This window comes from Oryctolagus cuniculus, chromosome 4, assembly GCF_051225735.1.
Source record: "Oryctolagus cuniculus isolate XC-2025 breed Fujian yellow rabbit chromosome 4, ASM5122573v1, whole genome shotgun sequence".
In the NCBI taxonomy this organism is placed as follows: Eukaryota; Metazoa; Chordata; class Mammalia; order Lagomorpha; family Leporidae; genus Oryctolagus; species Oryctolagus cuniculus.
Genome location: NC_142870.1, coordinates 147,182,760 through 147,207,776, shown reverse-complemented (window position 1 = coordinate 147,207,776; position 25,017 = coordinate 147,182,760). Strand labels below are relative to the sequence as shown.

The 25,017-nt window shown below is 47.1% G+C and overlaps 1 protein-coding gene across 4 annotated transcripts in view; it reads right to left on the bottom strand.

Moving 5' to 3' along the window:
- The window catches only part of RYK (receptor like tyrosine kinase), a 103,753-nt gene extending 84,632 nt beyond the window's left edge, over positions 1-19,121 (bottom strand). For 2 of the 4 annotated variants that reach the window (XM_070072806.2, XM_070072807.2), the window contains exon 1: positions 18,663-19,121. In XM_070072806.2, coding sequence (XP_069928907.1) covers positions 18,663-18,900 — 238 coding nt within the window. In that variant the 5' untranslated portion in view covers positions 18,901-19,121. The remainder of the gene's footprint in view (positions 1-18,662) is intronic. The other 2 variants (XM_070072805.2, XM_051818598.3) reach the window with 1 other exon arrangement.
- Positions 19,122-25,017: the final 5,896 nt, after the last annotated feature.

Here is a 25,017-nt window from a genome sequence, read left to right as displayed (position 1 = left end):
TTTCATTACTCTTATTCAATATACTGTTGGAAGTCTTAGCCACAATAATTAGACAAGAGAAACAAAGGACATACAAATAGGAAATTATCCGTTACCAGGCAATATGGTTTCATATATTGAAAAACCTAGCCGGCGCAGCGGCTCAATAGGATAATCCTCTGCCTTGCGGTGCCAGCACACTGGGTTCTAGTCCCGGTCGGGGCACCGGATTCTGTCCCAGTTGCCCCTCTTCCAGGCCAGCTCTCTGCTGTGGCCTGGGAGTGCAGTGGAGGATGGCCCAAGTTTTTGGGCCATGCACCCCATGAGAGACCAGGATAAGTACCTGGCTCCTGCCATTGGATCAGCGCGGTGCGCTGGCCGCAGCGGCCGTTGGAGGGTGAACCAACAGCAAAGGAAGACCTTTCTCTCTGTCTCTCTCTCTCACTGTCCACTCTGCCTGTCAAAAATAAAAAATAAAAAATAAAAAAAAGTCAGAAATGATAAACAAATTCAGTGAAGTCACAAAACATAAAATCAACATATAAAAATCAGATCTCTTGTATACCAATAATGAAATTTCTGAGAAAAATTTAAGAAAGCAATGATATTCATAATTTTAAAAATTAAAATATAGGGGCTGGCATTGTGGAGCAGCAGGTTAACCTCCACCGGCTATGCCAGCATCCCATATGGGTACCAGTTTGTATCCTGGCTGCTGTATTTCCAATTCAGCTCCCCACTAATGCAAAACAGCAGAAAATGGTCAAGTTCTTGGGCCCCTGTCATGCATGTGGGAGACCCAGATGGAGTTCCAGGCACCTGGCATTTGGAAAGCAAAACATATGGATGATCTCTTTCTCGATCTTGCCCCTCCCTCCCTGCAACTCAGTGTTTCAAATAAATATTTTTAAAAATTAAAATATATAGGAATGCATTTAACCAAGGAACCAAATCTCTACAATTCAAACTACAAAACAGAGGAGGGCACTGTGGTGCAGCAGACTAACCCAATGGTTGGGACACCCAGACTGCTGCGTTTGAATCCATGCTGCTGATCCAGCTCCCTGCTAATGTGCATGGAGGCAGCAGACGGCCTAGGTACTTGGTTTCCTGTTACCTTTGTGGGAGACCCTGATAGAGTTCATGGCTCCTGGCTTTGGCCTGGCCTAGCCCTGGCTGTTGCAGGCAGATAAACCAGTAGATCAAAGATCTCTTTCTCTATCTCCCCTCTCTGTGTCACTCTCCTTTCAAATAAATAAATAAATACTTTTTAAAATTGTAAAACAAGAACGAAAGAAACTGAAGCAGAAACAAAAAATGGAATGACTTTCCAAGTTTACAGATTAGAAGACTATTGTTAAAATGTCTGTATTACCCAAAGTGATCTACAGATTCAGCCCAATTCCCATCAAAACACCAATGACATTCTTCACAAAACTAGAAAAAACAATCACAAAACTCACTAGGAAACACAGAAGACCTCAAACAGATGAAGCAATCCTGAGCAAGAACAAAGCTGGAGGCATTATAATACCTGACTTAACAACATACCAAAAAGCCATAACCAAAATAGCAAGACCAGCAAACAGAGAACCTAGAAATCCACATATTTACAGCTGACTTTTTTACCCACTATGCCACAGCGCCTACCCCGGTTACAGCTGATTTTTTAAAAGATTTATTTATTTATTTGAAAAGCAGGGTTACAGAGAGGAGAGGCAGAGGCAGAGGCAGAGAAAGGTGTTCCATCTGCTGGTTCACCCTCCAAACGGCTGCAACGGCCGGAGTTATGCCGATCCAAAGCCAGGAGTTTCTTCAGGGTCTCCCAGGTGGGTGCAGGGACCCCAGGAATTGGGCCATCTTCTACTTTCCCAGACCACAGCAGAGAGCTGGATCAGAAGTGGAGACTTGACCCAACTCCTACATGAGATGCTGGCACTGCAGGGGGCGGCTTTATCCGCTACATCACAGCACCTGCCCCCAGCTGACTGATTTTTGACAGAGGCAACAAGCGTATACATTGGAGAAATAAAGTCTCTTCAGTATGTGATGCTGAAAAAAATAGAGTGTCTGAGTGAAGAAAGAAACCAGACCCCTGACTCTTACCATATACAAAACTCAACTCAAAGTGGTAGTGGTTCAAAGATTTATATGTAAGATGCAAAATACTGAAACTACTAGAAGAAAATATAGGGGAAACACTTCAAGACAATAGTTTGGACAAAGATTTTTTTTTTGGATATGACCCAAAGCACAGGCAAAATGAAAGACAAAGAAAAAATGGACAAACAGGGATTACAACAAACCAAAAAGCAATACAGCAAAGAAAATAGAATGAACAGACAACCAACAGAATGGGAGAAAATGCCTGAAAACTATTCAGCTGACAAAGGATTAATTTCCAGAATACATCAGGAATTCAAACAACTCAATAGCAAATATATATATATATATAATACATGATTTTAAAATGTGTGAATGACTTGTACACTCTCAAAAGCAGACATACAAATGGCCAACACATACAGAAAAAAATGCTCAACACCACTAATCACTAAATTCAAAACCACAATGAGAGATTATTTCACCCCAGTTAAAATAGCTGTTATCAAAAAGACCAAAGCAGTGCTGGCAAGGAGGCAGGTTAGGGGAATGTAAGAGAGCTATTATGGAAAACAGTATGGAGGTTCCTTGAAAAACTAGAACTACAACTACCATATGATCCAGCAGTCATTATTAAAGAACAAAAATCTATCATTTGCGGCACCACAGATAGAACTGGAGGACATTATGTTAAGTGAAATAAGCCAGGCATAGAACGACAAATATCACAGGCTCTCACACATGATGACTAAGTTGATCTCAAAGCAGTAGAGAATAGTATAGTAGTTACCATGACTTAGGAGGCTGTGAGAGAGGGAGGGAAGGAGAAAGGATAGCTAATGCACACAGGTGCAGCTGAACAGGACTAACTTATAATGTTCCATTCCACAGTAGGATACCTATGGCTGACAACAATTAATTGAAAACATAGCTAATATAGAGGATTTTAAACATTCCCTATACAACAAATGACGACTGAGGTGACAGATAAGTCAATTACCTTGATCTGCTCGTTACTCAAGGCATAAAAGTACTGAAATGTCATGCTATCCCCATAAATATGCACAAATACTGCATGTCAATTAAAAATGTGTATATTAAAAATAAGGGAGGGGCTGGCCCCATGGCACAGTGGATTAATCTTCCACCTGTGGCGCTGGCATCCCATATGGGCACCAGTTCTTGTCCCGGCTGCTCCTCTTCCAGTCCAGCTCTCTGCTATGACCTGGGATAGCAGAAGATGGCCCAAATCCTTGGGCCTCTGCACCCTCATGGGAGACCTGGAGGAAGCTCCTGGCTCCTGGCTTCAAATCGGCACAGCTCCAGCTGTTGCAGCCATTTGGTGAGTGAACCAACGGAAGGAAGACCTCTCTCTCTGTCTCTCCCTCTCACTGTCTGTAACTCTACCTCTCAAATAAATAAATAAAAATCTTTATAAATACACTATTTTCCTTTTTATTTTTAAAAGAAAATATACAAATAAATAAAGTTGTAACAGATGGTAGTAAAGCCCCTCCTCAGCTGCCAAATTCCACCATTCCATGATATGACCTACGTTTCCAAATGCCAGCCAAAACCCTATCATTCTGATACCGTCCAGTTCTCATGTGCCAGTCAAAACTTTAACACTCTATTTAGTCAAGATAATACAGCTTCTGGGGATAGAGGTATATGATCCATTAATCAGAGAAAAACACTTAATGTGTAATAACCCACCAAATAAACTTAAATTGATACTAAAAGAAAATAAAGAGTTCTTATTTCAGATGTTCCCACTTTATGGAACAAATAAGGTAAAATTGGATAATGTTTTACTCATCAGAATCTGATAATGGAGCTACTATCAGATTATAACTAGAAAATTAACTGAGACTTAATATTTAACTATAATAAGATAGGGAATCTAAAATGTTAAGACTGTAGGGAAGCAGTGTCCTTTCTTCATAATTAAAAAAAGGCGGGGGGGGGGGGCACCTAACTATTTAATCTCCACAACTGTTCAAGCAATAATCTTGCAGATTAAGGAAGACAGTCCACGTCTCATTCTGTCACATCTGGCCTTTTCCTCACGTATTCCTCCTCAACTTTAAAGGCTGCGATAGCAAGGGGTTGCTTACTTGTACAGAGAGCATCTGAGAAAAAGACACGAAGGATAACCAGCAGAAGACAGCATCACTGTGCCCCTCCACCCCTCCTCCAGGCTGCTTCCTCTCTTCCTGAGATCCGCCTCCGCTAAGAAAGGCGGGCAGGTCTTCCCTTTTGGTCCCAGGAGGTGGCTTTTGCAAACAGCTACAGGATGACATGGCAAGGAATCTCCGGAACAAGTAGAAACCGAGCATCTGCAGTTGCTTCAGCATTTTCTAACAGCCCACTTAAAAGCAGTTCACTGGAATGGCTCCAAGTTGCACTGCTTTAACAGACCAGGCCACAGGTACAAAGACCCAAGTAACTAAGCGAGACACCATTTCATAACTTAACTTGCTCTGTAACTCTGTGTTCCTGACAACTGAAACCCAAAGCTACCCAGCACAAAAGCTGTGCTCAGCTTCGCTTCACTAGTACCTGTGATAACACTTTTGGGAGGTGATATATGGAATCAGGAGAAAAATCTGGTCACATGATTGAAAATGGATGATTCAAAAGATGCACTGCAAACACCGTAGCAGGCGGTTAAGAACTTAGAAAGGGAGTTAGACACTATTAGTCTGGGTCAGGGAACAAGAATTCACATCCAGTGAATACATGTCATCTAAGAAAAATTCCCCAAAGCCGTGATTTGTACCATTACTGCAGAGAGGTTTAAAGTGCTTCCCAAATCCCACCCAACGACAGTAAATTAAAGAAGCATAACCCAGAATCGCCAACCCTAAACATAAAATATGAAACATGCTCTCTCATAGTGCCAGAATGTTCCAATATCTGATAGAAGGATACTCTAGGAAATAATTTGCCATTGGCCCCTTTCCCTTTGAAAACAAGAAAATTATCTGACCAGCCCTCTAATGGAGATAATTTACACACAGTCTGACATCATCACTCAGCTTCCTTCACAGTCACTTCCCAAAAGGAGCACCCTCTCTACCTCGCTCGTCCTTACAGGCCATTAGCAACCTAGAGTTGGCTGTCATGTGCAGGGGCTCAGAGCAGGAAAGGGAACTCATAACATCCCTCCTCTCTGCTACTGACGGACTACACTGGAAAGTGGTATCTTCAGAGTTCAATTCCAAAGCTACCTGTATTCTCTCAGGCAGATCATTTAGCTCTCTGCTTGAGTTAGGATCTTTGTTATTCACCAAAATACATACCAAGCCCTGAAATCAGATTCTATACACACTCAACAACTGTTCAATGAGTAAATGAATAAATGTTGCTACTAAAGGAAATCAGTCAACCAAATGATATCTGTGACAGCGTCTACCTGACTCAATTAAGGAATGCCTAGAAACGCGGAAAAGCATTATCTTGGGTGCATCTGCAAGGGTATTTCCAAATGAGCTTAGCATGTGAGTTCAAGCGGACTAGGTGGGAAGACTCCACCTCACTGCGGGTGGGGCAGCCATAAAGGGGCTGGGGGTACTGACAGACTAAATACAGAAGGCAATCTGGTCTTTGTCTGAAAGAGCTGGAACACACTTGACTCCTGCCTTGGATGTCAGCTGCTGGCCTCTGGACTCCAGGATTCACAGCCATGGCCTTCTTGCCAGCACTCTGGCTTCTGGCCTCAAACTGAGGCTCCCCTGGTACTAAGCCTTTGGACTTGGACTGAGCCACACTACCAGTATCCCAGGGTCTCCGGCCTGCAGAAGACCAGTTGCAGGAGTTTTCAACTGTCGTTAACTGTGGGAACCAATTTCCCTAAAAATTCCTCTTTGTGTACAGACACACACACACCCCCACACACCCCCACCCTATCCTGTATCTCTAAAGAATCTTAATACAATATCTAAACAACCTAACATCTTGGGTTTTTGTTTTTAATGCAAAAACATTCAAATCTCCCTGCCACTGACTAAATTGTTTTGAGGATTATGTAACACTTTCATATAAATGACAGTATCTGTGTTAAATGCTATCCTGTTGTATGCTGACAAGCATCCCATCTTACATGAGGAAATTAACAATTTAAAACATGCCTACCCATATGTAACAGAGGAGATGGAATTAAAACTCAAACAGATGAATTCCAAGTCCAACACTCTCCCACTCCATGTTCTCTACTGTACACCCACAAATGTGTATACGAATGCACATATATACAAACCTTAAACACTTTCTGAAATTGGAATAAGTTCTCTAAGGAGTTAAACAACTTCTGAGAAGATGTAAACAATAAAAATACAGTCCTCAGTCATTTCTACTTCTGTACAAGATCAAATAAAAGGACCAATTTAACCCTCTCATGTGAAACAAGCAAGAAAAACACCAGTTAAGACACCGAATATCAAATAACCAATGATCCCCAAGAGGGGAGAATCTGAATTAGGTGAGCTCCACAACTGCAGCACAAAGACGGGAACTGAGAAGCCAAGGCTGAAAGCCCAGAAAGATGAACAGCAGGAAGGAGAGAGCTGAACAGCGAAACTGAAGATCTATGGAGGGCTGCCCTCCAGTATTCAGCTGAGTGTCCAGAGCACGCATACAAAGAAACTACACAAGGGCAGAGAAAAGATACAAGGAAACCTAGTACTTATCAGAATCTGTGTAAGTAGTATGGTATGACCTAGTACTGACACAGAATCTGGAACATCACACTTTCCTACCAGCCAGAGCAGATGATCTCATGCTTCTTAGTTCATCAGGGAGAGTGCACAGAGAATACTTAACGCAGCAGTGCAGAATAACTAGTCCTACTCTGAGCTCTGCTCCTGTCCAATCCAAGCAAGACCTGAAAGAACCAAATGTGTTTAAGTAACTGCAGTCCAAATCAAAACCTAGAGTATTTTTCTAATACAAAAATACTCAGCATACAGAAAGGTAAACTTCACAATGCCTGCTATCCAGTCCAAAACTGTCACGCATGCAAAGAAGCAAGAAAATACAGAGATGAGAGATGGATAAATAAATCAACTGACAGCAACCCAGAACAAGAACAGACCTTAGAATTAGCAAACAAGGACATAACTATTACAACTGCATTCTACATGTTCAAAAAGTTAAGGAACATGTAAGTTTTTTTAATCTCAAATGAATTTCTACAGGTGAAAACTACAATTACAAGATGAAAAACATACTGCATCTGACTAATAGCAGTTTACATATTTCAGAAAAAGTATATATTAGAAGTTGTATTTCCCAGCGTTTAATTATTGGAAAAGGTTTTTGCCAGACTCACTTTTGAATACTTCACATTCTTCAACCATGTTTGGGCCAACAGTCTACTGAGAATTTGCTAAATGTCAAGCCATGAGGTAGCCTTGTTGTAGCAGGACAGACACAGAATGTGACAGGTACGTAAGATAAGTTTGCACAGGGCATGGAGTTACAGAAGCCAACATGGCTGGCACCTTATCGAGAGGAGGGTACCATGAAAAAGAGACTTGAGAAAATTAGGCAACTTCTAAGAAAGCAGTCTATCAAAAACTTCCATTGGTATGCTTAAGTTCAATCCAATTTCCCTTTTGGATAATAACTTAGCAAGCAATGGCAAATGATCAAGAGAATGATAACCCCAATAAGGCATAAGGTAGTACATTAAAAAAAAAGTATAATTCATTAATTTACTAATTCATTCAATTTCACTGAACATCTACTACAGGTTATGTATTGTTTTAGGTAACAGAGTCTACTCAAACAACTTTCTAGGACTGCTGTTACGGCACAGCAGGTTAAACCACAGCCTGCAATACCACCACCCCATATTGGAGTGCCAATTTGAGTCCCAGCTGTTTCGCTTCTGATTCAGCTCCCTGCTAATGCTCCAAGGAAGGCAGTGGAAGATGGCCCAAATACCTGGGCCCCTGCCATCCCCATGGAAGACCAGGATGAAGCTCCTGGCTTCAGCTTGGACTAGACTTGGCCATTGCAGACATCTGGAAAGTGAACCAGCAGATGGAAAATCTCAATCTGTGTGTGTGTGTGAGTGTGTCTGCCTTTCAAATAAATTTTTAAAATCTTTTTAAAATTTATTTGAAAGAGAAAAAACACATTAATTTCAAATACGAGGAGGAGCATTTACAAATATAAAGGCCTCCTCCCAGGAGATACCTTTTGGGGTGATAAACTTCTAGGTGATACTATGATGGATACAGGACTCTACTGCATTTGTCAAAAACCCATATAACTTTATAATAATGTGAATGTTAAAATGTATGCAAATTTTCAAAAATTCACATGGGAGGCCAGGGGATCCCAAGATACAACACCACATATGACCAAGATCTCAGTTTTCATGGGGCTCAGATGTAGCTACAAACTTTCACAGAGTCCCTGCAAAGTTCCAAAAACATAAAAAGCCCTGGCACAGTGTACAAAACTCAGGATGTTTGGGTATCCATGCATGAGTCCAGGAAAAGTTTTCTTTTCCTGAAGTTTTCACAAAAATAAAACAAAACAAAAACGCTGAGAACCACTGATGTTTCTCCTTGCCAGCAATTCCCTAACTGAAAAGAGAGCCACCATTGCTCTTAACCCAAGTATCTCACCCAGCATAGCCCTGCCCTGCAAAAACTATGCAGCCATGACCATAAGCAAAGAGCACGAGCAGAAATTTCACAACTGTCAAGGAAAGCTGTGACATACAGAAGCACACACACACACATACACACAACTCAGAAAGATGGCAAATTATGTCCATTTCCTTCACTGTATTATCTTTTTATCATGCCATATTTTATTTAAAGTACATCAAGAAAAAACTGTCAAATGATTATGATTCCAGTTTCAAAGGTAATCAAACATGAAAAAACTTATAATTTTTTCTTATAGTCAATTAAGCACAGCATTCCAAAGGTTCATTTAGCTGAGTCCCATCTCAGATCAAAGTAGTAAAAATACTACTCAGGGTAGGTGTAGGAATACGTATTCACTTTAAGCTTCTCAGATGACATTGGTTATAGACTTAAGTAAATAGCTAATCTTCAGAGGCAGAACAGCAGAAAAGGAAAAATTCTGGAATCACATAGCCCTATACATCTCTGCAACCTCTAGCAAATTCTGAAATTTGCCAGTCTCAGGTTTATCTGTTAAAAAAAAAAAAAAAAGTCAATGCTACCTACTTCCTAAGATTGATAAAATAAAACAGAACACCCTGAAATACATGGCATGGAGCAAGATGGTAGGCCTCCTGGCTACAGGTGATCCCTATTTAGACGTGCTCTCTATTCCAGCTTAAAATATTAGGTAAGGACAAGAATGAGGCCAATGACATTCACTCAGTACTGTCATTGTTAGGCACAGCAAAACAGTCAGTCAATAAATGTTTTACTATATAATTCATCGATATAGACACATTTGAGCACATAACATTTTTAAGAGATCCTATACAAATGAAAACTATTTAATAACACTTGTACTAGAAAATATTGTATTTGATTTTCATGAATAAGGACAACAGAAAAGTATACTTCTAATGTAATTTCAGAGTAGTCAATGGTTTTGTTTCATGAGGCTTTTGTTTTCAGGATGCGTAAATGGCAAGACATTTTCAGAACATTGACAAAACTGCACTAAAACCCCAAAAGCAATGCTGTGGAACTTCCAAATTCGGGGTGCTTGAATAAATACACACATTTTGTTTGTCCCTAAAGTTAGCCTTAAAACCCAAACAGCATTTTAGGCAGCACCTACAGAACTCACTTGCCAACTCAGGATGTGACTCATAGGGGACAGGTTTAGCCATAATTGGTTAGAACTCTCCCACATGTGTAGCATTTAAAAAAAAAAAAAAAAACCCTCAAACCCACAATTGCACAATGTCTCAGGCTTGCTCTCCCAATGAAGAACAGATGCGTTCAAATTAATGCTGTGTCAATACCACCAATCCTACCCAAAACGCCTAGGGGTTAAGGTTTCGCTGCAGGCTGCTACCCCACCTCCACCAAACCCCAACGCCTCATCTGGGCCCCGTGCAGGTAGCGCCAGTCCCATCCGCAGAGAGGGTACTTCATCACCCCACCCCCGCACCTGGCCCATCTAAGGCTTTTTCTCCCTAAAGGGCCCTTTGGTTCAGCTGAGACTCAATTCCTTTGTGATGCTTCCCGTGTCCTTAGCCCTCCAGACTCTTCCTCTAAGCCTTCTTCAAACTCGGCAAATTCCTCACAAGTCAGCTTTGCCCTACTTGATCTCTTCTGTCAAGGCAAGGCTGGCTCCCAAGGCCCAGATACAGCTTCTGTTCCCCTGCCGACCTTCTCCACTGGAGCTGAAGTGTTCTCTACAACCCAGTCCTGAGTGCACACTCCCCTTCTCTGAACTCTGCAACAGTCCCTTACCCTGAAGAGAATCCAAGCTCAACCCACCGCCCAGCTTCATATTCTGTCACTCCCTGGTTTCGCTAATTTTCCTCATTGTAGCCACATTTGCTCTTCCCTCTTGCGCGATTTCATACACTCTGCGCTCATATTTCTGTGCCTCTGCTCATGCTGTTTTCTCTGGCGACACGAGCTGCTCTCTTTTCTGCCCATCAAACACATCCTTCAGGAGTGCATGTTTGGCACAGTAGTGAAGGCACTGCTTGGGAGGCCTGCATCCAGTACTGGAGTGGCCGGGTTCTAGTCCTTGCTCCACTTCTGATTCCAGCTGCCTGCTACTGAGACCCTGCCACCCACATGGGCAACCCAGATTGAGTTCTGGGCTCCTGGCTTCAGCCTGGTGCAGCTCCAACTGCTGATGGCATTCAGGGAGTGAGCCAGCAGATGAAAGATGTCACTCAGTCTCTGTTCCTTTCAAATGAAAGGTTAATTAATTTTTCAAAAAGCTCATCCTTTAAGATAAGGCTCAAACGTTTTCTAGAATACCTTTCCTAAACTCTAAGCTTATCTCCTCTTCTTCAAAGGTAATCCTGCTTAAGATAACTTACTTCTATCAATCACCGTCAAAAGGAATCACTGGTGGGGCTGACACTGTGACATAGCAGGTTGAGCAGCTTCCTGCAAATGTCAGCATCCCTTATGAACACCAGTTCGAGTCCTGGCTGCTCCACTCTGACCAATCCCCTACAATGTGCCTGGAAAAGCAGTGGAAGATGGCCCAAATACCTGAGCCCCTACCACGCATGAGGGAAAACCAGATGAATCTCCTGGCTTTAGCCTGGCCCAGCCCCGGTGATTGCAATCATTTGTGGAGCAGCCATTTGGAGAGTAACCTAGAAGATGGAAGACATATTTCTGTCTCCATCTCTATCTTTTTTTCTTTTTTTTTTTTTTATTTTTTATTTTTTTGACAGGCAGAGTGGACAGTGAGAGAGAGAGACAGAGAGAAAGGTCTTCCTTTTGCCGTTGGTTCACCCTCCAATGGCCGCCGCGGCTGGTGCACTGCGGCCGGTGCACCGCGCTGATCCGATGGCAGGAGCCAGGAGCCAGGTGCTTTTCCTGGTCTCCCATGGGGTGCAGGGCCCAAGCACCTGGGCCATCCTCCACTGTACACCCTGGCCACAGCAGAGAGCTGGCCTGGAAGAGGGGCAACCGGGACAGAATCCGGCGCCCCAACCGGGACTAGAACCCGGGGTGCCGGCGCCGCTAGGCGGAGGATTAGCCTAGTGAGCCGCGGCGCCGGCCCTCTATCTTTTTTTCTGCCTCTACCTCTCTCTCTCCCTCCCACCCTGCAACTCTGCCTTTCAAATAAGATGAATCTTTTAAAAAAAAAAAAGTAATCACTCCTATTACTTACATATGTCAACAACAGAACTCTTATCTCAAAGTTAACAGTCCTGGATACAGCAGTCTCTCCTACAAAACTCGCAGTTCCTCAAGCAAAGGAATCTAATAATTTGGAATCACCATTTTCTTCCACAATATATGATACTTGGTTGGGCTTCAAAAAACTCTTTTGGACAGCTGTGGGGAGCAATGATCTCAACTGGTGTCAAACTTATTTACATCTCTTTAAAATCAAATCAACTCTCCCAGTAGGTATTTATTTTGAAAGGAGAGACAAGATATCCAAAATGAACTTCTAATGGGTGGCGGACCAAGTCTATTCTCTCTGACTCTTCACCACCTCCACTGCTGCCATGAGCAATTTATGCCACACCATCCCACCGTACTTTATTCCTAAACCTCTGGCACTGCCCAGCCAGAATGGAGCTCAGCACTTCGACGCTGCCTATTAGAAAACACGGGAGGATGCAGGTAACAGTCAGGACCAAGATGCATGCGTGGCAGCAGCCTTGCAGATTCCACTCCCTGAACAGTGCCGCGGAGCTGACAAAGGGGCTGTATGGGTTCCAGACTCTGCAGAACTGAGTCAAGACTCAGCCTCTACTCATGGAGCCCTGAATCGGAGTCCTCAGCTGTAAAATGGGGAAACGGATGCCTAGGCTGCAATCTGTTAAGAACAGGAGCTGAGAGCAACAAAGCAGGACCGAGGGACGCGGGATGGCTGCACAGAGATTCAAAGCTCCTAAAGCTCCGGGAATCCTCAGAACGGACAGACTTCCATCAGGGCTGTCTGCTCTACCACCAAGAAACTGGGCTACCGACATACCTGCTCCAAGTCTTTCCTCTCTGCTGTGGTCTGAATCTGAATCCCCTCCCCCATCAAATGCTAGTCCTGAAAGGGATAGCATGAGCAGGTGGGGACCTGGGAGAGGTCTAAGGGCAGACCCCCTCAGGAATGGGATCAGTGCCTTCACAAACAGCTGTTCGTGCCTACCACGTGAGAACAAGGCAAGACAGCGCTGCACTGTCTATGGACCAGAAAGCAGGCCCTCACCAGAGCCCAGACCTTGGACTTCCCAGCCTCCAGAGCCAGGAGACATAGACTGTTGTTTACAAGTTGCCTGGTCTATGCTATTTTGTTACAGCAGCCTGACAAATTAAGTCCCTTACTTTGGTCTCAGTTTGGTTTGAGTGTGTCCCCCCAAAGACTCACAGGCTGGGAGCTTGGTCCCCAGTGTGGTGATCATGACAGGAGGCAGCACCTTTAAGGGGTGGAGCCTTGTAGGGGTGGGTGAGGTCACTGGAGGGATTGCCGTGGTTCTCACAAGTTCTGTTAGAAAGATGGAGCCTGACCTCTGAACCGTTCCCTGGCTTCCTGTCTCACATGTACTCTCCCTCTGGCAAGTGTCAGGATGCCGTCTGCCACGATGCCTTCATCACAGCCAGCCAAAGACATCACTATGCCCTTGACCCTCCAGAGCAGTGCGCTCCTTTAAAGCATCCAGCTTCGGGGATTTTGTGACGTTAACAGCAGACTAATACAATACCCACCTACAACATGGAAGTATCAGAGTATACCTAACACAGGGATTGCTTTCGTGCCTGACACAGGCAAAAGACTACCACACACCAGCAGAGTGTTGTCAACGGTGGGGTGAGCTGCTATTCTTCTGCACACCGTGCTTACAAAAACCTGCCACACGTTATCCTCAGCAGGTAAGCCCAATCCTAACTGACGCTTACACTCCATGCAATGACCACGGCCTCGATCCCTGTTCCCGACCCAAACTCTTCTAAAAGGACAGGAAAGAACCACAAAGACATTAAACCACTAGGGCAAACAGACAGCAAAAGACAACAACAGAGCATACAATTCAACACACTCCTGCATGACGGGAAGCAGCTGAAGGAGAGGTCACTGCCCCTTGGGACCCCTGAAAGGCTCCGCCCTACAGGCACCAAGGAGGTACCGAAGGCTGACCCGAGTCTCAGACTGACAAGGAGAGAGCCCCGAAGCCGCTATTCAAGTCCAACAGGAGACCCCACGATTCTTTCTGAAGAAACTGAATCACACAGGCAGAACTGCAGCTAGGAGCCATCAAAGCTTACAGCCTGGGGGCCGCCATTGCGGCCCAGAGGGTCAAGCTTTGCTGCTTGCTACACCAGGATTCCACATCGGGGCACTGGTTCCAATCCCAGCTGCTCTGCTTCTGATCCAGCTCATTGCTAATGCGCCTGGGAAGGTAGTGGATGACAGTACAAGTGCTTGGGCCCCTGTCACCTAGGTGGGAGATCAGAATGGAGTTCCTGGCTTCCTGTTTTGGTCTGACCCAGTCCTGGATGTTGCAGCCATTTGGGGAGTGAACTAGTACGTGGAAGACCTTTTTCTCTATATTTCTGGCTTTTCATCACTTGGCCTTTCAAACAAAAAAAAAAAAAAATTAAAGGGTTGAACACAAAATTAAGAAACTCTGCCCCTCGGTGCTGTGGCACAGTGGGTTAACGCCCTGGCCTAAAGCGCCAGCATGCCATATAGGCACCAGTTCGAAACCCAGCTGCTCTTCTGATCCAGCTCTCTGCTATGGACTGGGAAAGCAGCAGAAGATGACCCAGGTCCTTGGGCCCCTGTACCAGTGTGGGAGACCCAGAAGAAGCTCCTGGCTTCTGATCAGTGCATCTCCAGGCATTGTGGCTAGTTGGGGAGTGAACCAGCGGATGGAAGACATCTCTCTCTCTCTCTCTCTCTCTCTGGCTCTCCTCTCTCTGTGTAACTCTTTCAAATAAATAAATAAAAAATCTTAAAAAAAAAAAAAAAAAAAAACAACTCTGCCCCTGCCATTCATTCCAAAGCAAAAATATAAATAAAAGACAAAATAAAAAAATCTGAAGTTCAATTCTAGGAGATTCAATTCTAACAGAACAGAACTTTCAGAAAGAAAAAATAGAAAAATGAAGGGTAGATGTTATAAAGGAAGTAGCAGGAGCCGGCACTGTGGCGCAGCAGGTTAAAGCCCTGGCCTGAAGCGCCGACATCCCATATGGGCGCCAGTTGGAGTTCTGTTTGCTCCTCTTCTGATCTAGTTCTCTGCTATGGCCTGGGATAGCAGTAGAAGATGGTCCAGGTCCTTGGGCCCCTGCACCCACGTGGGAGAGCCAGAAGGGGCTCCTGGCTCCTGGCTTCGGATCAGCATAGCTCCGGCCCTTGCGGCCATCTGGGGAATGAACCAGTGGATGGAAGACCTCTCTCTCTGTCTCTACCTCTCTCTGTAACTCTGTCTTTCAAATAAATAAAATAAATTTAAAAAATAGAGAAAGTAACAGATATTTCTGAAGACTGAATGATATGAGTCTCCAGATTAAAAGGCCCACTAAGATAACACAAAAAAGAAACAAACCACACAGAAGGTTATAAAACTTGAGAATGCCAAACAAAAAGACCCTGACATTTAAAAAAACAAGGGAAAATAAAAGGAATCAGTATAACTTTGGACTTTTTATCGCAAGCTGTCATGACACGACAGTGTGAAAATGTCACTGAAACTGCCAAGAGGAATCTTTTCAATCTAATATTCTAATTCAGCCACACCACCTAGAAAGACTAGGACAGACGTCTTGAACATGCAAGGTGGCGAACAACGGATCTCCCACGTGCTCTTCCTTAGGAAGCCACTGAGGATGTACACTTCTAAATGGAGCAAGCTAAAGAAAAGGCAGGCAGGAGAAAGGGGTGGAAGTCCCAGGAAAAGCAGTCCTACTGTGCGTACAGAACAGGGAGCTCCAGAGGGAGGAGTGTCAAGAAGAAATGTGTGGGATGGAGAGAGGACCGACTTGAAGCGCTACCTGGGAAAAACATCAAAAGGCACGTAATATATTTCTCTGAGTACTGGAGGAAACGCAGACATAAACACATAGAAAACTCATCAAAAAGTTTGAAGCACTTATTTTCTCTGGGAGAAATAAAAACATACAAGAAATACATCACCAACTCAAAAGGGAGCAAAACAGGTACACATGATATAAAACTGACGGCTGGGTTTACTTTTTTTTTTTTAATTAAATAATTTATTTTAAAGACAGTGATGGGGGAGGGGGACATGCAGCAGGGGAGGAGGAAAAGAGGAAGAGAGAGGGGGAGAGGGGGAGAGGGGGAGAGGGGGAGAGGGGGAGAGAGAGAGAGAGAGAGAGAGAGAGAATCTTCCATCTGCTGGTTCACTCCTCAAATTGCCACTACAGCTGAGGCTGGGCCAAGCCAAACCCAGGAACTCCATCTGGGTCTCCCACAAGCTCTTGGGCCATCGTCTGCAGTCTTTAGGGTGCACATTAGGAGGGAGCTAGATCAGAAGCATGCAATAGCCACATTGAACCAGGCATTATGATACACAATGCCAGTGTCCCAAGTGCCAATCTAGCCCCACTGCTGAGCCACAACACCAGCCCCACTGCGGGTTTCATTTAAAAAAAAAAATACTTAAAGAGTTTAAAGGAAAAATGGGATAAGCACCCAGTTATGATAAGATGTCAAATGCTTATTCTACACTGATTTCAGAAACACAAAATGTAAAACTCAAGGGAAAAAAAAAGAAACACACAAGACCTAGGTGAAGTCGAAGAAGCTATCCACAGAGCTTGGAGAGTAAAAACCTGAAAGCAGGAGTTCGCTTTTGTTCTAAGTCTTTCAGCTCTATTTTATTCTTTAAAAACTGTGCATGTATGAAATGGATTAAAACAACTTACTCTCAAATCAAAGGCAGTTAGCTCAACCTATCACTATCAACTTCATTCATAAGATTCTCACATGCAACTCTATAGAATATCATAAAATAATGTTAGTTTCCCATACCAGATTTCCCATATCACAATGATTGAAAAATATGGTGCACAAGTACTATTTCAAGTAGTCTTAAAACACCATGACAGCTTCCATGGAAAAATGCATTCTGCCAACCCAGGCTGCCTGGTACACAGCTTAGCACCTGATCTCTCCACCTAGGGGGAGCCAAGGAGTACTTTACAGATAAAAGGAATAGGGGAGAAGGTAAGGGGTAAAAACAGAGGACCCGGCCATGGGTCACAGGTTAATGGAATCTGAAATACAGCAAACGCTGCTAGAGGTCCCCCTCCCCCAGGGACAGAGCCCAGTCCTGGAGCTCAAGCCCCTCTGCCCCCACAGTCCACTTCCCAGCATACACTGGATGCTCATCAACCAGGAGCCTCCTCTGCCACAAATATCCCTAAGAAAACTAATTCCCTTTGAATAAGGGAACAAACACATCACCTCAAGCACTAGTTAGCAATGATTTCTTTTTCTCCGTGCCATAATCAAACTTCTATATATACAATATCTTCTTTTCATTCAATGGAACTTTGTCTGCAGCCAATGTCACCATTTCATTTAAAAAAAAAAAAAAACAACTATGAACTCTTACCTTGAGCAAAATACATAAAGCCTCACCTTTCTCATCTCTAAAATGGGGACAAAGACATAGACTTCACTGGTTAGCAAGAAAGTTCAAGGAAACAGCACGTACAAAGTGTGCAGGGGCAGGTTTATATGGGCACTCCATCAGCATCAGGCCCTGGTTGTCCTCTGTCCCTTCCCTCCACCCTTCACCAGGAAAGAAGAAACACACATAAACAACTTCACAAATTATACACGTTCTTTCCATCTTGACCAAGGCATGCATAACACATGAATATTTTCTAATATGATGTGAGTTGATTTACAAACATTCGCTATTTTTCCTAAGCCTAAATCTTATGTTCCAAGCACTGAGCCAATCCATGGGTTTAATTGGGCTAAACTACATTCAGCGAATTCGGCTAGCCTAAAAGGAGGATTAAGAAAGGCACGAGGCTACAAAAACACAGACGACCTCCTTAGCTAAAACTACAAATCCATACACGTAACAAACGTCTCAACAGCCTGCCGCGTGCAATTCCATTTCTCAGCAGACCTCAAGAAAATCCTGCAACTTAAAAAAGAATAAGTAAAAGCGATAGGCAATGGGTGGTGAAGCGAGTTAACTTTCTTCCCTTAAACCACGCCACAAGACCAAATAAAGGGACTGTGTTAATACACAAAAGAAAGCAGGCGTCCAGAAAGCAACAACGCTGTCGTGAAGGTGACCCAAGGCCAAGTTCTCCGTTCTCTTCAAGGTGTTTACACGAAGCAGTCACATCCTAGACGAGCAGCAAGAAGGGGCTCAGATGTCGGCTACCTGGGGAATCACCCACTATCTTTAAGTGCACCCAGAAGCTGCCACCAACGTCCCCTTGCTCTCACGCTTTGCTGAGAGCATGCAACCAGAAAGCACGAGCAACCGGAGCGTGGCCTACCCCGCATCTAAACCACAACCCAGGATCTGCGTGAATTCTCAGGCATCCTCCATCCAGGGCCCTAGAGCATGACAGGCACGGGGAAGGTCAAAGAAACTTTGCGCGGCCGGGGCTAAAGTTGCACCGAGAGCACGGCAGAGGGTGGAGGGGGATGGCACCGGCAGGATCCGGGTCTCTGGCGGAGGCCGAGGGTCCCCACAGTGGCGGGACAGCCAGGGCGAAGAGGGGAGGCCCCGAGACCGACCCGGGGCGGGGGCCGGGCAGGGACCACACCTCCCGGCCAGCACGGCAGGCAGGCGGAGGCCGGGGCCGCCGGGGCGAACCGGGCGCCAGGAGCGGGCGGCGAGCGCTGGGGGCGGGGAGGGCAGGCGCCCGCGGTCCACGCCGCGCGGACCGAGCCGCCGGCAGCCGGAAGCGGCCCGGGCCACTCACCGATCAGCCGGCGCACCTCGTCCTCGCTCAGGTAGAGGCTCACGCTGGGCCCCGCGGCCGCTGGCTGCAGGGCCGGGGGCCGCGGGGCCGGGGCGGCGGCGGCGGTGCCGGGAGCGGGCAGCAGCGACAGCAGCGCGAGCAGGAGCAGCGGCGGCGGCGGCGGCGGCGGAGCCCTCAGGCCGCGGGCCCCCGGGAGGCAGCCCCGGCCTGGCCGCCCCGGCCGCGCCGCCCCGCGCATGGCCAGCGCCGCCGCCGCCGCCGCCGCCGAGGAGGAGCGTCGGCCGGCCGCCGCGCCGCCGCCCACCCCCGGCCCCGAGCCGCTCACAGCCCCGAGCCGGGGGCGGCCGCCCAGCTCATCGCGCCGCTGGCCCGTGGCAGCCAGCCGCCGCTTCAGACCGCCGGAGCGCGCCGCCGCCGCCGCCGCCTTCCCGGCGGCATCGTCCACGGCGGGGGACTGCCCGCGGAGGCGCGCCCGTGCGCGCCGCCGCCGCCCCGGGGCCGCGCACGCACGCGCCGCCCGCTCCCTGCGGGCCGCATCCGAGCTGTGAACGCCTGCATTTTAAAGTGCTTCTGTCGGGCGTACGGCTCCTAGGTCACCCTCTTCAAGGGCCCGTCCTCGCCCCGCGTTGTCCCCCGGCTGCTGTGTCGTCTGCAGCCCCCTCCCCCGACGGAGGGTCCACGCAAGGAGACCCCGGCCGCTCCGAAGGTCCACGGAAATGCCTGGACGCGGCCTCTCTGGTTGCAAACGAAAAACTGGCTCTTTTTTTTTTTTTTTTGGCGTAGTGAGAAAGCGCAGATTAATAGTAATCACCCTTTGTCACGGCATGGGAGGTCAACCCCAGCATTTCTGTGCCTCTTCTTGCGGGTTTATATCGAATACATTTGTTTTCCAGAAAGATCTTAGCACCCTAAAGGGAGATGATGACACGCTGCGGATTTGAAATAGTTTTGTAGTCGATCTGCGTCACTGTCTATACGCAGCTCTGGAGTTGTGGATCTGCGACCCTTGCCAGGGTCCCAAAGCTGCTTCCAGAACGTGGGGAGTGCAAAGGTGTGACTGCGCACCTGAGTGTGTGTGTGTGCGCGCGCTTGAGCAAATAACCTCTCTCAGGGAGTCCATCTCCGCCCCCCCAGAGGGTGGGGAGCGCGGTCGTAGGTCACCTCCCTCCAGCCTCGGTGTAGCTCCCGAGCATCCCCGCCCGGTGGGACAGGTCCCCTCTGGCCCCAGCCTCCCCTGCGGGAGCAGCTGCACTCCAGCCAGGCCCGGCTTAGGCGCGCAGTTGCTCTCCGCAGTGAGGCCCTGCACGACGGCTATTTTTATCCCCTGGAAGGTGGGGAAGGACCCGACTGATGAGAGATGTTCCGGAACTTAGTTTTTTTTTTCAAGTGACAGTTTAGATCTTGGCTGGCCCGGATTTAGCCAGCTTCAGCTTCTCAGCCCAGAACCCGCATCCTGCAGGAGGCGGCTGGGAAGAGGGTGGAAACCACACAAGCCACAAAAGTGTTGAGGTAGGGTGCCCCAGGAACTGCCGGGAAGAGCCTGGGGCTGGGGCTGGGGCGGAGGTGGTGCCCTCTGGACAGAGCTCCCGGTTCAGGTAGGAGACACTTTTATTAAAAGGGTGGCACGCCCCCTGCATTTTGGAAAGGGCTCCCAGCTTCCGGAGGTTCTTGACTGCTTCTAGATCTGCCTTTGCCTGACTTCGTGAGGCAGCCCGCAACACAGAGCTGTAAAGCCTGGCTGGGCTCTGCTACTTAGGAATCGTATGAAGTTGGGAACGTGACTTAATCTCTCCAACAGGGTTTAGTTGGAAAGGCAGACGACCCGGTGGGTGTCACACCTGTTGCTAGGATTGTTGTTCTAAAGAATCCCTTCCCTCTGATGACCACTGTCTATAGAAGTTTCATCTCCAGTTACCTCCCAACAGCTTAAACCAGACACCCTCAGGAGCACCACTCTCCCCGCCCTGGAGCCTGGGCTCTATCCCGGTCCTGCCAAGGCTTCCTGCAGTGGGGGAGCAAGGCGCCTCGCTGAAGATTCACTGTGCATTCATCATGCCGTGAAGGAGAAGTTAGCGGTTGCAATCCGTGGTCCCAAGGCCCTCAGGTGCTTCTGCGCACTCACTTAAGGACGGCTGCCCTCCACCATCTCTCCTCTGGGCTGCTGCCGCTGCCTGCACTGCACTTTCCCCCATAGCAGTCGGAGCCATGCTGCTCCGTGTCAGCCTCATCTGCCCACAGCTTCCCAGTCCATCTAGAGAGAAGGCAAGGTTCTCAGAAGGCATCAGGAAGTTCCCAGTCCCCACCTCCCTCCTTTTTTTTTTTTTTTTTTTTTTTTTTTTTTTTTTTTTTGACAGGCAGAGTTAGTGAGAGAGAGAGAGAGAGAGAGAGAGAAAGGTCTTCCTTCCGTTGGTTCACTCCCCTAATGGTTGCCATGGCCGGCGCTGCAGCGATCCGAAGCCAGGAACCAGGTGCTTCTCCTGGTCTCCCATGTGGGTGCAGGGCCTAAGCACTTGGCCATCCTCCACTGCACTCCCGGGCCACAGCAGAGAGCTGGACTGGAAGAGGCGCAACCGGGACAGAACCGGCACCCCAACCTGGACTAGAACCTGGGGTGCCTGTGCCGCAGGTGGAGGATTAGCCAAGTGAGCCGCAGCCTCGGCCACCCACCTCCCTCCTACCTCAGGACCTTTGCACTGCTGCTTTCTGTCTAACAGCCACATGGCCTCATCTCTCACCCCCTTCAAATCTATACTCAAATATTAACTTTGGAGTAAGATTAAAATCACAAACTTCCTAATGCTTAATTAAATCCTCAGCAAAGGAGCAGATTCCCTCTCTCTTTCTCTCTCTCTCTCTCTCTCTACAAGGCAGGTGGTCTCACCTAAAGGACTTCCCAGCACCCTAATCCCTGAACAGGAAGTCTCCATCCCCTGCCAAAGTGTAGGTGGCAACCTGTGAAATTTCTGAGTAAGCCTCTCCAGACAGATGCTGGGAAGCCCTGACCTCAGCCTGCTGTTTCCTTGACTGGGAGAAATGGAGGCCACGGTCATGACCGCTCTCCACACACTGCCCCCGCTCTTGGCTCTGCTTGTTATGGTGGTTGCCCTTCTTTCTTTCCTCCAAGACCCATATCACACAAGGCCCGGAAAACGCCATGAGCAGGATGCGTTACTTTGCCAGTCCTAAGAAAGGCCAGCTTTGGCCTGGAGATGCCCCAGGGTGGGAGCACTGGGCTGTGTGGTTGGCAGTGGCACAGAGGGGACACTGCATGGATAACGTAGATGACAGGGTTCCATGTGTGGACTCTGGCACAAGCTCCGAGACCTGCTGGTTTGGTGTCCACTGGGAGAGACGCTCAGCCTGCCTGCCAAGCGCTCACAGAGCCCCAGGACGAATCCTCAACCCTGACCGGCACTCGACTGTGCCACTAAGCTGGCGGGCAGTCTGGGAAGGGGTGACTCGGGTGTAGGCAGGGAGATCACTGGCAAGGAGGAGCTGAGGTCACCAGCCTCCCCCTGCCACTCTGCCTGCACCACCCAAGCCTCCCACCCCAGTCTCCGCAATGAAAAACCAAAACACCACAGCTTCCCCGATTTGGCCCCTTACTACTGGCCATGGCTAAAAATAACCAACATGGCTGCTGGCTGCATCCCTGTGATAGCCTTTAATTTTTTTTAAGATTTATTTATTTATTTGAAAGGCAGAGTTACAGAGAGGCAGAGGCAGAGGCAGAGAGAGAGAGAGAGAGAGAGGTCTTCCATCCGCTGGTTCACTCCCCAAATAGCTGCAACTGCCAGAGCTGGACCGATCCGAAGCCAGGAACCAGGAGCTTCTTCCTGGTCTCCAACGCAGGTGCAGGGGCCCAAGGACTTGGGCCATCTTCTACTGTTTTCCTAGGCCATAGCAGAGATTTGGATCAGAAGTAGAGCAGCCAAGTCTCAAACCGGCACCCATATGGGATGCCGGCACTGCAGGCGGCAGCTTTACCTGCTACACCACAGCGCTGGCCCCTTTGTGATAACCTTTAACTCATTATAGAGTCATTATAATAAAATTACCCTGGCTGACACACCTATTCCCATCATGCACCTGACGCCGTGACACTTCTGAAATTAAAAAAATAAAATAAAACGGAGAGGGGGAGCAAAGAAATGGGCAGCACTCAAGCCCCCTCCCCAAACTCCATCCCCTGCAAATACTCAGTTAAGCCCCACCCCTTTTACCGCCAGTTCATAAACAGGATGGACCCCAACCTGGTGGACGGCAGCTTTCTCTTGAGTGCCCCCACATGCGCTTTCACCACTTTGCTTGTAAATAAGCCCTGCTCCTCTACCCACCTGCATCTCCATCTCGTCCTCTAATTCTTCTCTTATGTCCGAAACAAGACCCTGCACCTAGCCATCCTACAACTGCTGTCTGTTCTGAACACAGCCCCTACCTTGCTCTGAAAGAAGTTGGGAGTGCTGCTTTCCCCATAGCCCTTCTCTCGCCTCAAGCGATGGATGAGCTCCTCGAAGTCAAGCAGCCAGGAAGCACACAGTAAAATACAAGCATTCCCTCCTCACACGCCCTCTCTCTTCCCCGCCATCCGCTTTAGTGCATGTATGTTTCCACAGTGCTTTCTGCAGGTAGTTACATTTGCATATGTGACCTTCAAGATGTTCCTAGAAAATGGGTATTATGCAAAAACTATGAATGGATTTAAAACCATTTTTTGTATCAGAATAAGCTGATCTTTGAACTTCATGTTTCCATGAACTTTTTGAACTCCCTTCTTGTATGCATTTAGACACACACCTGTTGTGTACGTCATTCTTTCCCGCCGTTCAGAAATAGAATCATTCAAAAAAGGAATTGGTCTGCAGGATTTGAGTTCTGGGCAGATCAAAGTAAGCTGTGATCTTGAGGGTGCCCCTGTGACATCCACAAGCACCCCACTGACATTCTCTGGGCTGGGATGGCTCCTGGCAAGTTTCCCCAGCTCTGACACCAGAGGTCATCCTTGCAGGTGCATCTCTGTGCACGCAGGTAGCTATTTACAAGGATGGGTTCTCTGAGAGACAATCTCTGAGTCAAAGGGACTTAGGTCTAATTTTTAAAGATTCTGCTGAGTTGTCTTCCAAAAGGTTTTTAACCATCAGTGGCATAAATGACACAGGCAAGGTAATATATCAGTGTTTTCCCTTTTGCTTTAAACAAGGTGGGGAAGAAAAGTGGCTCATTGTTTTTTAATCTGCATTGTCCTCTTAATGAGGTGTGGTTTTTTTATTGACATTCATGTTGTAAAGCATCCATCCACATCTTCTGCCTGTTTTTTTTTTTAAGATTTGTTTATTTATTTATTTATTTGAAAGTTGGAGTTACACAGAGAGAGGAGAGAGAGAAAGAGAGGTCTTCCATCCGCTGGTTCACTTCCCAATTGGCTGCAACAGCCAGAGCTGCGCCAATCCGAAGCCGGGAGCCAATAGCTTCCTCCAGGTCTCCCACGTGGGTACAGGGGCCCAGGGACTTGGGCCATTTTCTACTGCTTTCCCAGGCCATAGCAGAGAGCTGGATCAGAAGTGGAGCAGCTGGGACTCGAACGTGCCCCTATGTGGGATGCCAACACTGTAGGCGGCAGCTTTACCCACTATGCCATAGTGCCGGCCCCATGCCTAGTTTTTAATTTAGTTGTTTTTCTTTGATAGATTTGTAGATAGTTTCTTTTACTAGATTCTTTGATTATGAAGCTTTCTGCTTAATTTGAATTTTAGATTTCTATTTTAGATAAATCTGACAATCCTTTCCTTTATGGATTATCTCCCTTAAGAGAGAAGAGATGGGGCTAGCACTGTGGCATAGCAGGTAAAGCCGCCACCTATGATGCTGGCATTCCATTCAAGCACTGGTTCATGTCTTGGCTTCTCCACTTCCGATCCAGCTCCCTGCTAATGTGCCTGGGAAAGCAGCAGAAAGTGGCTCAAGTGCTTGGGCCCCTGCCATCACATGGGAGGCCTGGGTGAAGCTCCTGGTTCCTGGCCTTGGCTGGGCTCAGCCCTGGCTGTTGCGACTACGTGGGGAGTGAACCACAGATGGAAGATCTCTCTCTCTCTCTGTCTATCTCTGCCTTTCAAATAAAAAGAATAAATAATAACTAACTTTATATGGATCAAATATTAAATTTAGTTGCATCAAAATATGTTATTAAAACTTATTTTAGGGGCCAGCAGTGTGGCTCAGCAGGTTAATGCCCTGGCCTAAAGCTCTAGCATCCCATATGGGCACCATTCAAGACCCAGCTGCTCCACTTCCAATCCAGCTCTCTGCTATGGCCGGGAAAAGCAGTAGAAGATGGCCAAGTCCTTGGGCTCCTGCA